Source organism: Heterodontus francisci, chromosome 1, assembly GCF_036365525.1.
Source record: "Heterodontus francisci isolate sHetFra1 chromosome 1, sHetFra1.hap1, whole genome shotgun sequence".
Lineage (NCBI taxonomy): Eukaryota > Metazoa > Chordata > Chondrichthyes > Heterodontiformes > Heterodontidae > Heterodontus > Heterodontus francisci.
In genome coordinates, this window is record NC_090371.1 from 195,820,382 (window position 1) to 195,836,570 (window position 16,189).

The window sequence follows — 16,189 nt, forward strand, 5'->3', positions numbered from 1 at the left end:
AGAGTACAAAAATAGGCAAGTCATGTTGCAGCTGTACAGAACTTTAGTTAGGCCACACTTGGAATATTGCGTGCAATTCTGGTCGCCACACTACCAGAAGGACGTGGAGGCTTTGGAGAGGGTACAGAAGAGGTTTACCAGGATGTTGCCTGGTCTGGAGGGCATTAGCTATGAGGAGAGGTTGGATAAACTCAGATTGTTTTGACTGGAACGACGGAGGTGGAGGGGTGACATGATAGAGGTTTACAAAGTTATAAGCGGCATGGACAGAGTGGATAGTCAGAAGCTTTTTCCCAGGGTGGAAGAGTCAGTTACTAGGGTACATAGGTTTAAGGTGAGAGGGGCAAAGTTTAGAGGGGATGTGCGAGGCAAGTTCTTTACACAGAGGGTGGTGAGTGCCTGGAACTTGTTGCCGGGGGAGGTGGTGGAAGCAGGTACCATAGAGACGTTTAAGAGGCATCTTGACAAATACATGAATAGGATGGGAATAGAGGGATACGGACCCCGGAAGTGCAGAAGGTTTTAGTTTAGGCAGGCATCAAGATCGGCGCAGGCTTGGAGGGCCGAATGGCCTGTTCCTTTGCTGTGCTGTTCTTTGTTCTTTGTGCCATTAATTAAAAGCACACTGCTATGGATTTTGGCAGGGGAGGAAAAGCATGGGTGCTTGGCATGGAGGGGATGGGAGCAGTGAGAGCCAGCAGAGGGAGTGTGGCAGCAGAAAGTTTACATGCTCATGAGGATCTGTCACTTTGACGGGGAGGGGAAGCTTTAAGAGGTTTCCCAAACAATGAGTTTAAAACATCTGTATTTAAAATACAGCTGAGTATACAAACACCTTCCTTGTTGCTGCTATGACCAGGGAAATTTTAGGCCAAAGGATCTGGTCATGCTGACATGGGTGGGGTTGAATCACAGCAGGAGTCTGTTGGGGGTGGGAGGGGAGGGTCGTGATTTTTCCAGATTACCTCTGTAGTGAACGGGGAAACCTGTATATTATTTAAAATACTACTGAGCACATTCATTTTAAATACCATTTGATCTCCATGGGTTACCATTGGAGTCAAAGATGTGGTGTAGTCACTGAGCAAAGTGTGATTGGAGTGGAGGGGCTAATTGGATCAGACTGTGCACATGTAAATCAGTCCCCATTTTAAAGTCATACATCAATGTCCTTATTTTTATCTAATAATTTGATTTAATATTTTTTATAGTTAGATAGAAAAACATACAACCTTTTGGGAAGCAGAGAAGTAGAATTGGTTGGAGCATATGAGTTTCTGTGTAGCACAGCCTGAGAAGCTGGGAGAAACAAAACAGATACTGCAGCATCACCCTGGCAGGAGGTGTGTAGTTAGAATATGGCCAGCTTATGGACCAAGTATGGACTTGGGAATTTATAAGAAAGTTGACACAAAATGTAATAAAAATGTGACCGGGTTTTTTCTTGACAGGAACACAAGTTTTTTTTTTAATGATTTTGGATAGATTATAATGTATATTTCATCAGTGTTGGGAAAATCCTTTAACACGTCAGCAAATTTTCCCCTCTTCCAATCACCCAACATAATTTCCATCCACACGGTCATAGTGCCCCTTGAAAATGCATTTTCTCACTGCTTTAGAATATTTAAAAATGCTGAAGAACTTGCAGCAGGTTTCTTTGTGACTTTTAGCACTTGGCGAGGAGGGTTGGCTTTAAGCATGTGTCAGGTTGTGATGCGTCAGGAGCTGCTGTGGCAGAAGCTTGAGATGGTTCAAGTGTAAGAAGTTACAATGGGAAGGGAGTGGACAATAGGCTGAATTATGACATCTCCAAGGTGGGTTGCACTATGAAGAGGAGCGTGAGTGCTGCCTATCTTGGAGACGCAACTCGGAAGTTGGGGCAACGGCTCCACCTACCCTGGAAATTAAATTCGGAGGACTTATTGGTAAGTAAATTGAACTGATATGCTAGAGTGTGGCAGGCTTGATTGAAATAAATGTTGCTCAACAAGAGTTACATGCAAGCAAAATCTTTTTAATACATTATAAATTAGCATTTTTAAAAATGTTATGCCATGTTGGCATTTTTGAAAAACGATCCTAACAATTGGGCAGTGTCACTATTCTGTTCACTTTGTTTTACCAAAAGATCCATTGGAGGTTATTCCTGAAGTACATTTGATCCCAGTAAACATCCCTTTAGTTGAGGAATATGCTGGGGATATTTTAAAAGATCTCCCTATATTAAGCAGGTAAGTGTTATTTAAGTTCTATTATAAAACTTTCCTGTTTTATCTAGCATGTTGTAGTTAGGATTTGATCCTGGCTTTTGGCTTCTGTAGTTCAGTCAAGTATGAATATTATTGGATTCTGGTGATTTTAATTTCACCTTTGGAGGTGCAAACTGATGCACCACAAAGTTTGGATTAAAATCGGCCAGAAAATCATCTAAATAGAAATCTAAATTGTTTAAACCAAAACTTGCAGGCTTGTCCACAAATATTTCCACAAGTTATATAAACAGACCCATTTAGGTTTGTGTTGTATGTCTATTTATTTTGGAACAGTTTGAAATTTGTAGATAGCGTGGGAAAGTGGCATTGAGGTAGATGATCAGCCACACTCTAATTGAATGGCAGAGCAGGCTTGATGGGCTGAATGCCCTACACCTGCCCCTATGTTCCTATGCTCCTATGTTGCTTTTTTTTTAAATGCAGAGACAGTTCTGTGGTTACATCGCTGTCTGAAAACAAAACATTTGATAATCTTTTGGATTGGTCAACTGATAAACCACTCAGTGATGATTACGAAAGGACCCGAGCATCAACATTTGGTAAGACTTTTATTAATGGGTTTCTGCAAAATAATCTTGTTTAATTTCCTTAATCTCATTAAATCCACGAATAAGATCATCACTTGTAATGGTCATGTGGCTGTAAATGTTCAGTTTTAAATGCCAAATCCATATTCTGTTGAAGTTTGCACTGCAGCAACATGCGGCTTTTCCTTACTGGGTGCCTATTGTGCCTTTCTTAATTGTGTTTATGCATTATGTTGACAGCAAATTCTGAGCTATTGATCCTAACCGAATAAACTGTTGACAGAAAAATGTTCTGTTCTCACTTTATTCTTGTTGATTCATCTCTGCACAGGAGAAAAAACCAACGATCCCTTGGTAAGAAAACGCATGCTTAGAAGCTATCAGAAGCTTGTCCGATTTCATAGGTTCTATGGATCAACACTAGAAGGCAACATCACAAAGAATATTATCACCAGTGTACAAGGGTGTACAGCAGCAGCGCCAAAGCAGTCCAGTGTCATAAGCGGAAAAGGCAAAAAGTTACCTGTGAGTAACACGTGTGTTTTTTTAAAGTTCCTTTTTATTTTACTTATATTTTTATTTCATAGCTTAAGGAATGGCTGTTTTTTTAATAGATTGTTCCAACTTTAGTTTATTATATATTAGCCCAAGTGGAATTGTTTTCTTTTACAGAGCATTGTTGGTGAGTATCAAGCATTATTCTTTAGGTGTAGGAGGTAAGTTTTTCAATTTAGCTCTTCTGGCACAGAGCTTTGTTTGATAGGAAGGCATATTAGAAACCTGGGCATGTAGTCATGGCTTGCATGATTTTCTGGCCAATGTGGATGGAAAATCATGTGGGCTAAGCATCAGGCACTCTGACCTCTGCTACCAAATTTCAATTGTGCGAAGTTCTGGGAGCATTGAATCGCTAAATTTATTCCAATGTGCCATTGAGGTTCAAAGCAAAACACCCTTCAGATTTCACCAACAGTGAACCTAATTTTCCCAGTGGAATTTACTGATGCTTTCTTTAAGCTGTACTGTGATAAATGTTGAATGTGAGGACTGTTATTTTTCACTTTGTTAGAGTAAACTAAAAGTGGACTGAACATTAATTTCACAGCCTAAGAAGAAAGCTGACATCATTGCTGAAGAAAACATAAGGAAAAAGAAAGAGAAGGAGGATCAGAAACAAAGGGAACAATGGACTTTAATATCCAAAAGCATTATGAAAATGATTCAGGAAAACTTTGACCACGGAATTAAAAAGCTTGAGGAGTTTCTGAAGAAATGCTCAGGCGACTCTGTAAAGTTGATTGCAGAGATGGACGTACTTGAAAACTGCTTTAAAATCTGGGTAGAACACTGCCAAAGCACAGGTCTGAACAAGTTTTTTGTCTTTAAGCACAATTAATTGACAAATGAAGTCCTGCAAGAATAATCTGATTTTTATCAAATTTGTGTATTTTTCTTTGCTTCTACTTTCTTGTGAACACAGATAATTTCAGGAATGTAATTTGATTACCCTATATTTAGATAATAGTACCTAGCCTCAGCTAGTGGTGCCAATTTCCATTTAGCACTTGCACTTATAAGTATTTTAGATAAACCAGAGAAAGGTCTTGACACCTACTTCCAGTTTCTGATTTGGAAAGATGGTAACTAGAAACTACTTTTAATATCACCTGTAACTTTTTTGGTGTCCCCATAATGGCTGGAGCCTTCAAAGGACAACATGAATAGAAGGAGGGCTGAGGATAAATCTAGCAGTAATGGCATAGACTGGTAAGAGAAGACATTGCTGAAGATGGTCTTGTTATGATTGGATAGGTAAGATTGGAACCAGTTGAGCGCAGTTCCACTCAATGAAGGAGAACCTTTGGAGAGAATGGTGTGGTTGACCATGTCAAAGGCTACAGAGAGGTCAAGATGATTCAAACGCTTGGACTAGGGAGGCAATAAACTGTTCAAGGACTTTGCAGAGGGAAGGGAAGTTGGAAATAGGGCAGTAGTTTGCAAAGATAGAGAGAAGATGATATTTTGTTTTTAAATGTTTAAATGAAAGGGAGGTGGTCAGTACATGGGGGTTGGTAATTATTTATACTATCAGCTAATGTGGGTACCAGGAAGAGAAGTTAGATGGTCAGTGGGAATGCGGTCAAGAGAGCAGGAATTGGACCTTCTGGACAAGATGAACTTGGATAGGCCATGAGGGGAGATGGGAGAGAAGCTATAGAGGTAATGTTGGGGGAAATTTGTCTTGGTGGGCAAAGGGAAGAGGAGGGATGTGGCAGAGGAGGCTGAGTGGATGAGCTCAAACTTAACTCCATCAGTTCCTGAATGTAAGACCTAATGGAACAGGGGAAAGGTGTTTAAGGAATTGGTTTGGAGTGAAGCTGGGGATTATCTTTGCATGGCACTTGGTGAAATGCTCATTAGGAGTGCTGGTGCAGACACGATGGGCCGAATGGCCTCCTGTGCTGTAACAATTCTGTAATTCTGAGATTCCAGGACGATCCTGGAGTAGTGAACAGGTTTGTAGAGGAAAGCAAGGCCTGAAAGTGCTTGGTGTAGGCCCGTCGGATCTGGTGACGGATGGCTGAGTCAGTTACGTGCGAGATACTTTCAAATTTGTGCCCCTTGGACTTGAAGTAAAGATGGGGCTACATTGTGGGGATGTGGATGAGCATGGTTGGAGAGAGTAAGGATTTAGAAACATAGAAAATAGGTGCAGGAGTCGGCAATTTAGCCCTTAGGGCCCGCTCCGCCATTCAAAAAAGATCATGGCTGATCGTCTAATTCAGCACCCTGTTCCCGCTTTCTCCCCATATCCCTTGATCCCTTTGGCATTAAGCAAGATATCTGTCTCCTTCTTGAATATAATTAATGACTTGGCCTCCATTGCCTTCTGTGGTAGAGAATTCCACAGGTTCACCACCCTCTGACTGAAGAAAGTTCTCGTCATCTCGGTTCGAAATGGCATACCCCGTATCCTGAGACTGTGACCCCTGGTTCTGGATTCCCCAGCCATCGGGGACATCCTCCCTGCATCTAGCCTGTCCAGTCCTGTTAGAATTTTATAGGTTTCTATGAGATCCCTTCTCAATCTTCTAAACTCTAGTGAATATAGGCCTAGTCGATCCAATCTCTCCTCAATCCTGCCATCCCAGGAATCAGCCTCCATGGCAAGAACATCCTTCCTCAGATAAGGAGACCAAACTGCACAGAATGATCTAGATGTGGTCTCACCAAGGTCCTGTATAACTGCAGTAAGACATCCTTGCTCCTGTACTCAAATCCTCTTGCAATGAAGGCCAACATACCATTCGCCTTCCTAATTGCTTGCTGCACCTGAATCCTTCCTTTCAGCAACTGGTGTACAAGGACATCCAGGCCTCGTTGCACCTTACCCTTTCCCAATCTATCACCATTCAGATAATCTGCCTTCCTGATTTTACAACCAAAGTGGATAACCTCACATTTATTCACGGTATACTGCATCTGCCATGCATTTGCCCACTCACCCAACTGCTCACATTCCCCCCCAATTTTGTGTCGTCTGCAAACTTGGAAATGTTACATATAGTTCCCTCACCCAAATCATTAATATATATAATGTGAATAGCTGGGGCCCAAGCACTGATCACTGCGGTACCCCATGTGTCACTGCCTGCCACCTGGAAAAAGACCCGTTTATTCTTGCTCTCTGTTTCCTGTCTGTCAACCAATTCTCAATCCATGCCAGTGTATTACCCCCAATCCCATGTGCTTTAATTTTGCACACTAACCTCTTATGTGGGACCTTGTCAAAAGCCTTCTGAAAATCCAAATACACCACATCCACTGCTTCTCCCTTATCTATTCTATTAGTTAGATCCTCAAAAAAAATCCAGTAGATTTGTTAAGCATGATTTCCCTTTCGTAAATCCATGCTGACTTTGCCCAATCTCGTTTATGCTGTCCAGGTGTTCTGCTATCACATCCTTTATAATAGACTCTAGCATTTTCCCCACTACTGATGTAAGGCTAACTGGTTTGTAGTTCCCTGTTTTTTCTCCCTCCTTTTTTAAATTTTTCTGGGCCATGGGCTGCAATGTCAGAATGAGGGAGTGATCAGAGTGGTAATGGCAGAAGTATTGTCATGAATGGAGCACCAAAGGCTCAACCGTTGGGCGTTAGGAAGTGGAGCTGTAAATGACTCGAAGAGTCAGATGTAGAAGGAGGTAGGGTTAGCACAGGTTAGGGGTATTTAAGTGGCGAGGGGTACAAGGAAGTGATCAGAGATGGCTTTGTTTGTAATTGAGACGACAGAAGTAGAAGGGCCACGTAAGGTGGCATGGTTGCAGGGGTAGCTGTGAATATGGGTTAGTGTTTATATGGAGGGAGAGGTTAAGAAAGGTAGCAAAATAAGAACAGCGAGCAAGGTGAGCTGCGATGGAGATTGAAATCGGTGAGTTGTTCAGAGGCTGAGAAGAAAGGAGTGAGGATATCTGGGTGAGAAACACTGGTGAGACTAGGAGAGGGGTGTTGGAGAACCATGAATTTAAAGGAAATTTAAGGGGAAGAAGAAAGTGTGAGATGAATGGGGGTCCTTGTTAAGTTTCCTTGTGTAATGTTGTGCAGACATCATTATCTGATTTCATGTGCTTACTAATTCATCCATTAGCTATCTAACTTCTTGGATGTCTAGTGAATGTAATAAAGTTTCTTGAATAAAATCCATCACCATAAACTGTTGCATGCAAAAGCATACCATAGGTTTGAATGGAGGAATGAATTTATGTATAGCATGAAGTCAATTTTGCAATTTAATGCTCCACATCAATTCTTGATTTGTTTTTCTGTTATACGAAGCTCTGACAAGACTGCAAAATGATAACTTTACATGTCGGGGTAACTGTTTTAAACCCAGGAGCTGAATAAAGTGCTTGACAGATAAAAGTCAAAGATTGATCAGGTTATCTTTGTTTCTTCAGAAAGCACAAAGAGAAACAATGATATTGCAGGTCGAGTGATGAAAAGAATTCACAATATTTTGGATAAGTATGAGAAGACGATGGAGAAAAACCAACTGAAACAAATCGCGACTTACCTCAAAGAGCTTGGATTTGCCAAATTAGCACAATCTATCCCAGACATTGATCAGGTGAAATGAAATCATTTAAAATTTTATATTCTCTGTAATTTACCAATTTGGAACCGCTGACTTCGATCTGTTCTTTGCAAACAAGAAGAGGACACTGTCCACAAAATCATTGCAAGTGACCTGGAATCACTAGTGATTGTGATCCATTAGTTTTGATTTTCCATGGTTCTTGTTGTGCTGCCATGAACTTTTTATGTTTTGACCTAGCCATTGAATGAGGTTGAACTAATGATAGTGGCAGGAAGTTAACTGTTGGATAGTTCTTTGCATTCATCTATAATGTTTAATTTGTGGTGCTGCATAGAAGTATAACAAACATCTTAAAGATTCAGTTTGAATATTGGAGATGAAGGGGTGGGAGGAGAAGAGAGTGTGGTAAATATTTTCTTTTGTGTAAAAGCTAAGTTGTTTGGCACTTAAAAAAAAAAATCTGTATGTTGACTGCACCAATTTGTAATTATTCAAGCTTCAGTCAAAATTTAAAGCACCCTCAGATCAAGAACTACAGACTACAAGTTATATTGCATTTTGTGCATTTGAGAAACACAATACCAACACAAAGACTGGCTTGTAATCTGCAGATGACTTTAACAGCTGGCTAAAGTGGCATGCACTTTAGTACTAAAAGCCTTTACTGTTAAAGCTGCCTTGATGATCTAGTGGATAAAGCCAGCACTTGGTGCAATACTGAGCCAGGTTCAATTGATTATCTGCGCTGAGTCTGATGAGAGCAACAACTTAGATGCTTGACGGGGTGGGGTGGTTGGAGGGTGGAATACAATTGGGGTTCCTGCTCCTGATCAGTATTCACTGACTCTTGCCCAACAAGTGCGCTGACATGAACATTAGCTCAGGATCGAAGAAAACTCAGCTGTGATGTTGTCTGCTGCTACTCACTGTCCAGTTTCGGGAATTGGCTGAGTTATCGGGTTGTTGATGTCTGAAATCCTATCCTAGCAGAGAGAGAGTGCTAAAAGGAGGAGAGAAAGTTTGATTTTTCTACAGTGAATTTCACAGCTACATCATAAGAAATAGGGGCTGGAGTTGGCCTCTTGGCCCTTTGTGCCTGCTCTGCCATTCAATAAGAACATAGCTGATCTACCTCAATTCCACTTTCCCACATTATCCTCTAAAAATCTATCGACCTCTGTTTTGTATGCAGTCAATGACTGAGCATCCACAACTCTGGGGTAGAGAATTCCAAAGATATTCACAACCTGTTTGAGTGAAGAAATTTCTCCTCCTCCTAAGTGCTGGACCCCTTATTGTGAAATTGGACCCGTGTTCTAGATTTCCCCATCCAGGGCAAACATTTTATCAGCATCTACCCAGTCAAGTCCCTTAATAATTTGATGTTTCAATTAGATAACCTTTCATTGTTCTAAACTTCTGGGAATATAGGCCTAGTCTGCTCAATCTCTCCTCATAGGACAATCCCTTCACCCCAGGAACCAGCCCAGTGAACCTTCACTGCACTCCCTCTAGGGCAAGAATGCTCTTCCTTAGCTGAAGATTCAATGTGGCAGATAGTAATTTTAAACAATTTTCTTCATAATTACCTGGCTTAATAATAAAACCTAATTTTCTGTGCTTTTTAAAACAGAAACTGGCACGTGCTAAAAATTCGAAGAAAGAGGACATGCTTGCAGTTGGTGTTGAAGCTGCTCGTTTCCAGCTGAAATATATGGGTCCTTACTTGTTGCGAGATGAAAGGAATGATCCAGATCCCAGAGTTGCTCATTTCATACCGGACACATGGCAGGTAATTATAAAATATCACTATATAAATTTACAAGTATCATGTTATTCTTTAAGTCTATAAATTTTTGAATTAAACAGTACCTATAAGATGAGTTTAGTTTAGATTCAGCAATGAACTTTATTTTCGAAATTCAAAACCACTTTTTGTGTGGCAATCACTTCAATGCAAACACCTTGATAGTTATTGTGACAGAAATCAAGTACTTTTTTTTTCCAAGTTGTGGTTGGTTGCCTTTTAAATCCAACAACAATAGGGGCTTTAAAGCCAATTGTAATTAAAAATCTACCTCGCAGCCTAAATCAATACAGTACAATACAAGGACTGTTGAAACTATAGCCTCAAGGGGAACAGCCAAGCCAAATTCAAATGCACATGTATTTCAATTTATTCAGTTACTTTAAATCCTACTCTCAGTTTTTCAAATCCACAACCTTTGTGGGGGACATGCATGAGTTGAGTGGGTTTAAGTAGAGAAAATCTACATGGATCTTTCAAGACTTAAGTCAGACCAGTTCAGCTGCTTTGTCAGTGAAAAATGTAAGAAGGAATCACTATAGGTAAAATGTTGCATCGGAAGATACTAATCTAGTACACTGTTTGCAGTCCTTTATTACTTTCCTTTCTGGAGCTAGACAGTTGGGGCTGGATTTCCCTTTGGGATGGCTTCACTGTTTGAGATGTTTCAGGGCAGGACTCTGTTGCTGACCCATTTTTTAGGGTTAGGACTTATGGACTGATTTAGAGTTACAGTGCATGCTCCAGGTTTAGTGACACGGTAACGGAGACCACATACTACAACAACAACTTGTATAGCGCCTTTAAAGTAATAAAATGCACCAAGGCACTTCACAGGAGCATTATAAAACAAAATATGACATTGAGCCATGCAAGGCGATATTAAGTTAGATGGCCAAAAGCTTGGTCGAAGAGGTAGGTTTTAAGGAGTGTCTTAAAGGAGGAAAGAGAGGTGTAGAGAGGGTATTCCAGAGTTTGGGGCCTAAGCAACTGAAGGCGTGACCATCAATGGTGGAGCGATTAAAATCAGGGATGCACAAGAGGCCAGAATTAGAGGAGTGCAAATATCTCGGTGGGTTATGGGTTTGGAGGAGATTACAAATAGAGAGGGGCAAGGCCATTGGGGGGATTTGAAAACTAGGATGAGAATTTTAAAATAAAGACGTTGCTTGACGGGGAGCCAATGTAGGTCAGCCAGCACAGGGGTGATAGGGGAACGGGAATTGGTGTGAGTTAAGACACGGGCAGCAGAGTTTTGGATGACCTTAAGTTTTTGGAGAGTAGAATGTGAAAGATCAGCCAGGAGTGTGTTGGAATTGTCAAGTCTAGAGGTAAGGAAGGCATGAATGAGGGTTTCAGGAACAGCTGAGCTGAGACAGGGGTAAAGTTGGGGGTGCAATTATGCAGAGGTCAGAAGCTCATCTTGAGGTCAAATGACACCAAGGTTGTGAATAGACTGGCTTAATCTTAGACTGTTGCCAAGGAGAGGAATAGAGTCGGTAGGTAGAGAACGGAGCATTCAAACAGAACAGACAGCATCATGAAGAGGGGAAGGCGCCGTTTGAAACATAGAAAATAGGAGCAGAAGTAGGCCATTCGGCCCTTCAAGCCTGCTCCATCATTCATTATGATCATGGCTGATCATCCAACTCACCAACCTGTTCCCGTTTTCGCCACAACCCTTTGATCCCTTTAGACCCAAGAGCTATATCTAACTCCTTCTTGAAAACATATAATGTTTTGGCCTCAACTGCTTTCTGTGGTAGCGAATTCCACAGGCTCACCACTCTATGGGTGAAGAAATTAGAGGGGGCAGAAATGCTCAGACAGCTTTCAGAAATATTTTACATATGACTGAATGAACCGTACTTCATTTGGTGCAGTTATTTGGGAAGGAGAGAGGGAAAGGTGGCCAGAGCCAGGCCCTTTTCTTTTATTCTTTCATGGGATGTGGGCGTCGCTGACTAGGCCAGCATTTATTGCCCGTCCCTAATTCCCCTTGAGAAGGTGGTGGTGAGCTGCCTTCTTGAACCGCCTCAGTCCATGTGGGGTAGGTATACCCACAGTGCTGTTAGGAAGGGAGTTGCAGAATCTTGACCCAGGGACAGTGAAGGAATGGTGATGTAGTTCCAAGTCAGGATGGTGTGTGACTTGGAGGGGAACTTGCAGGTGGTGGTGTTCCCATACATTTGCTGCCCTTGTCCTTCTAGTTGGTAGAGGTCGCTGGTTTGGAAAGTGCTGTCTAAGGAGCCTTGGTGCGTTGCTGCAGTGCATCTTGTAGATGGTACACACTGCTGCCACTGTGCGTCGGTGGAGGGAGTAAATGCTTGTGAATGGGGTGCCAATCAAGCAGGCTGCTTTGTCCTGGGTGGTGTCGAGCTTCTTGAGTGTTGTTGGAGCTGCACCCATCCAGTCAAGTGGAGAGTGTTCCGTCACACACCTGACTTGTGAATGGTGGACAGGCTTTGGGGAGTCAGGAGATGAGTTACTTGCTGCAGGATTCCTAGCCTGTCACCTGTTCTTGTAGCCACGGTGTTTATATGGCTACTCCAGTTCAGTTTCTGGTCAATGGTAGCCCCTGGGATGTTGATAGTGGGGGATTCGGCAACGGGATGGCCATTGAATGTCAAAGGGAGATGGTTAGATTCTCTCTTGTTGGAGATGGTTATTGCCTGGCACTTGTGTGGGGCAAATGTTACTTGCCACTTATCAGCCCAAGCCTGGATGTTGTCCAGGTCTTGCTGCATTTCTACACGGACTGCTTCAGTATCTGAGGAGTCACGAATGGTGCTGTACATTGTGCAATCCTCAGCAAACATCCTCACTTCTGACCTTATGATTGAAGAAAGTCATTGATGAAGCAGCTGAAGTTGGTTAGGCCTAGGACACTACCCTGAGGAACTCCTCCAGTGATGTCCTGGAGCTCAGATGACTGACCTCCACCAATCTTCCTTTGTGTTAGATATGACTCCAACCAGCGGAGAGTTTTCCCCCTGATTCCCATTGACTCCAGTTTTGTTATTTCCCCTCCCCCTCATCTAGGCCATCTGTGGTCCTCCTGCCACTGACCCCCCAGCATTTACCCCTCTTCATCCCTTCTCTGGCTTTAGCTGAGGTTGTTGTATCAAAGGAAAGTTGGCCAGTTCTTCCATGCCATCAAAAGTTAGATGCACACTGCTAACAGGAAATGTGGGCAGCATATCCCTGACTTTTCTGCTGTGTGATATCCCCCTTTTGAGAGCACAGACTCATATAATCACCTTTTATGTGTACAATTCATATGTTACTGAACTAATTCTATAGAAGCTCTTAGTGTTATATTTATATCTGATGATAAATTGCAGCGAGAACTTCTAGATGCAGTGGACAATAATGAATCTGCAGTGATAGTTGCTCCAACCTCATCAGGAAAAACGTATGCCTCCTATTACTGCATGGAGAAAGTTCTACGAGACAGCGATGATGGTGTATTGGTGTACATTGCACCCACAAAGGTACAATTCATTTACATATGTTTAATAAATAAGCCCACTTTTGTGTATAAAAATTTAGGTGAAGTATAAAGGCCAATAGTACAGGATAACACCAAGAATAAACAGTGTAACTAGATGATTCTGTAATTCCACATTCCCAGGAGGGAAGTTTTGTTCAAAGGAATGTGGGTCAAAGATGGGTCCCCAGTTCTGTGACCCATGCTCATTGCTTGCGTGACTGCATACGAGGATTGCAGAATCATGGAATTACTCAATAGAAGTTAAATGGAAAATGTTGGTTAGATGATCTGGGGCTTGAATTTGAAAGACTGCACTTGATCCATTTAAAGGCCTGTGGTTTATAGGAGAAAGGATAAGGGTTCCATAATATGTTCAGTGACTGAGCATCTGCAGCTCTTTGGGATAGAGAATTCCAAAGATTCACAACCCTTTAAGTGGAAAAAGTTCTTCTCATCTCTCCTAAATGATTGATCCCTAGTTCTAGTCTTCCTAGCCAAAGAAGCATCCTCCCTGAATCTACCCTGTCAAGTCCCTTATGAATTTTGTATGTTTCAGTGAAATCACCTCTCATTCTTTTATATTCGAGGGAATGTCAACCTTGTCTACTCGATCACTCCTCATAGAACAGTACTCTCAGCCCAGGAATCAGTTGAATGAGCTTTTGTTGCAATCCCTATAAGACAAGTTTATCCTTCCTTGGGTAAGGAGATCAAAACTACATAGTACTTCAGCTGTGGTATCACCTAGGCTCGATATCATTACAATAAGACTTTTTTGTACTGCATTCCTTTTGTAATAAAGGATAGCATACTATTTTCTTTCCTAATTGATTGCTATGTTAACTCTGATTTATGTACAAGGTCACCAGATCCCTCTGGATGCAAGCATTTCCCAGTCTCTCTCAATATAGAAAGAAATTCTGCTTTTCAATCTTTTTTCCCTACCAATGTAGATAGCTTCATATTTCTCCATATAGAATGCTTACAGCACAGATGGATGCCATTTGGCCTTTCTTGTCCACACCAGCCCTCTGCAAGAGCAACTCACCTTGTCCCACTACCCTGCCCTTCCCCGTTGCCTTGTAAATTCTTTCTCTTCTGGTAATTATTCACTTCCCTTTTGAAAGCCGTGATTTAATTGTTTCCACCACAATTTCGGGCAGTGCATTCCAGATCCTAACCATTCGCTACGTAAAAAAGATTTTCCTCATGTTGCCTTTGGTTCTTTTGCCATTCACCTTAAATCAGTGTCCTCTGGTTCTCGATCCTTTCGCCAATGGGAGCAGCTTCTCCTTATATTCTCTGCAGACCCCTCATGATTTTGAACACCTCTATCAAATCTCCTAGCAATCTTCTCTACAGAGAACAGCCCCAGCTTCTCCAGTCTATCCACGTATCTGAAGTCCCTCGTCCCTGGAACCATTGTCGTAATTCTTTTCTGCACCCTTTCTAATGCCTTCACATCCTTCCTAAAGTGTGGTGGCCAGAATTGGGCACAATATTCCAGTTGAGGCCGCACCAGTGTTTTTTAAAGCTTCACCATAACTTCCTTGTTTTTGTACTCTGCCTGTATAAAACCCAGGATACTGCATGCCTTATTAACCACTTTCTCAACCTGCCCTGTCACATTGTGATTTGTGCACATACATCCCCCAGGTCCCTCTGCTCTTGCACCCCTTTTAGAAGTGCGTCCTTTATTTTTTGTTGCCACTCCTTGTTCCTACCAAAATGTATCACTTCGCACTTCTCTGCATTAAATTTCATCTGCCATGTATCCGTCCATTCCACCAGCCTGACTGTATCCTCTTGAAGTATATCGTTATCCTCCTCACAGTTCACAATACTTAATATTTTTGTGTTACCTGCAAATTTTGACATTGTGCCCTGCACACACAAGCCTAGGTCATTAATGTCGATCAAGAAAAGCAGTGGTCCTAGTGCAGACACTTGGAAAAACTACTCTATACGTTCTTCCAGTCCGAAAAACAACTATTCACTATGACTCTGTTTACTCAGCCAGCTTCTGTTCCTTCTGCCACATTCTTGCCCACTCATTTAACCTAGCTAAATTATTTTTCACCCCTTTATGTCCTCCTCAACTTACTTTCCCACCTAACTTTATATTGTCAGCAGACTTGGATCCATTACACTCCGGTCCCCTCGTCTAAGTCATTCATATAGATTGTAAATAGCTGAGACCCAAGCACTGAAGCATAGGGTTAGTTACAGTCTGCCAACCAGAAAGTGACCCGTTTATTCCTTTACTTTTCTGTCTGTTAACCAATCCTCAATCCATGCTAATATATTACCCCAATCTCATGAGTCCTAATTTTGTGTAATAACCTCTTCTGTGGCATCTTATCAAATGCTTTTGAGAGTCCAAATACCCTACAGCCATTGGCTCCCCCTTATCTATCCTGCTATCACAATCTTAAAATCTCAACAGATTTGTCAAACACTGTTTCCCTTTAATAAATCTGTGTTGACTCTGCCTAATCATATGATTTTTCTAAGTGCCTTGTTACCATGTCACTAATAATAGATTCTAGCATTTTCCTGCTGACTGTTGTCAGGCTAAGTAGTCTATAGATCCCTGCTTTATCGAATAGCAGGGTTACATTTGCTACCTTCCAATTGATGGGGACTGCTCTAGAATCTAGGGAATTCTGGAAGATCAAAACCAATACATCCTGTATCTTTGTAGCTACCTCTTTTAAAATCCTAGAGTGCTGGCCGTTGGGTCCCGGGGATTTGTCAATATCCTTATTAATTTCTCCCAGAACTATTTATTTACTAATACTAACTTCTTTATGTTCCTTATTCTCACTAGACCTTTGGTTCTCCACTAATTATGGAATGTTTTTTGTCTTTTTTAACTTGAGAGCGATTTTTAAAAAAAGTATTTGTTTAATGTCTCTGCCATTTCCATATTCCTCCATTATAATTGGACCTGTCTCAGTTTCTAAGAGGCCCATGTTTGCTTTCACT

General features: G+C 41.6%; 1 protein-coding gene across 1 annotated transcript in view; it reads left to right on the top strand.

Annotated features, from left to right (window-relative positions):
• The window catches only part of LOC137374170 (probable ATP-dependent RNA helicase DDX60), a 102,808-nt gene that overhangs the window by 20,931 nt on the left and 65,688 nt on the right, over nucleotides 1–16,189 (top strand). Inside the window, exons 10-16 of the mRNA XM_068039960.1 lie at nucleotides 2,132–2,234; nucleotides 2,700–2,815; nucleotides 3,135–3,328; nucleotides 3,909–4,164; nucleotides 7,762–7,931; nucleotides 9,535–9,693; nucleotides 13,053–13,202. Coding sequence (XP_067896061.1) covers nucleotides 2,132–2,234; nucleotides 2,700–2,815; nucleotides 3,135–3,328; nucleotides 3,909–4,164; nucleotides 7,762–7,931; nucleotides 9,535–9,693; nucleotides 13,053–13,202 — 1,148 coding nt within the window. The remainder of the gene's footprint in view (nucleotides 1–2,131; nucleotides 2,235–2,699; nucleotides 2,816–3,134; nucleotides 3,329–3,908; nucleotides 4,165–7,761; nucleotides 7,932–9,534; nucleotides 9,694–13,052; nucleotides 13,203–16,189) is intronic.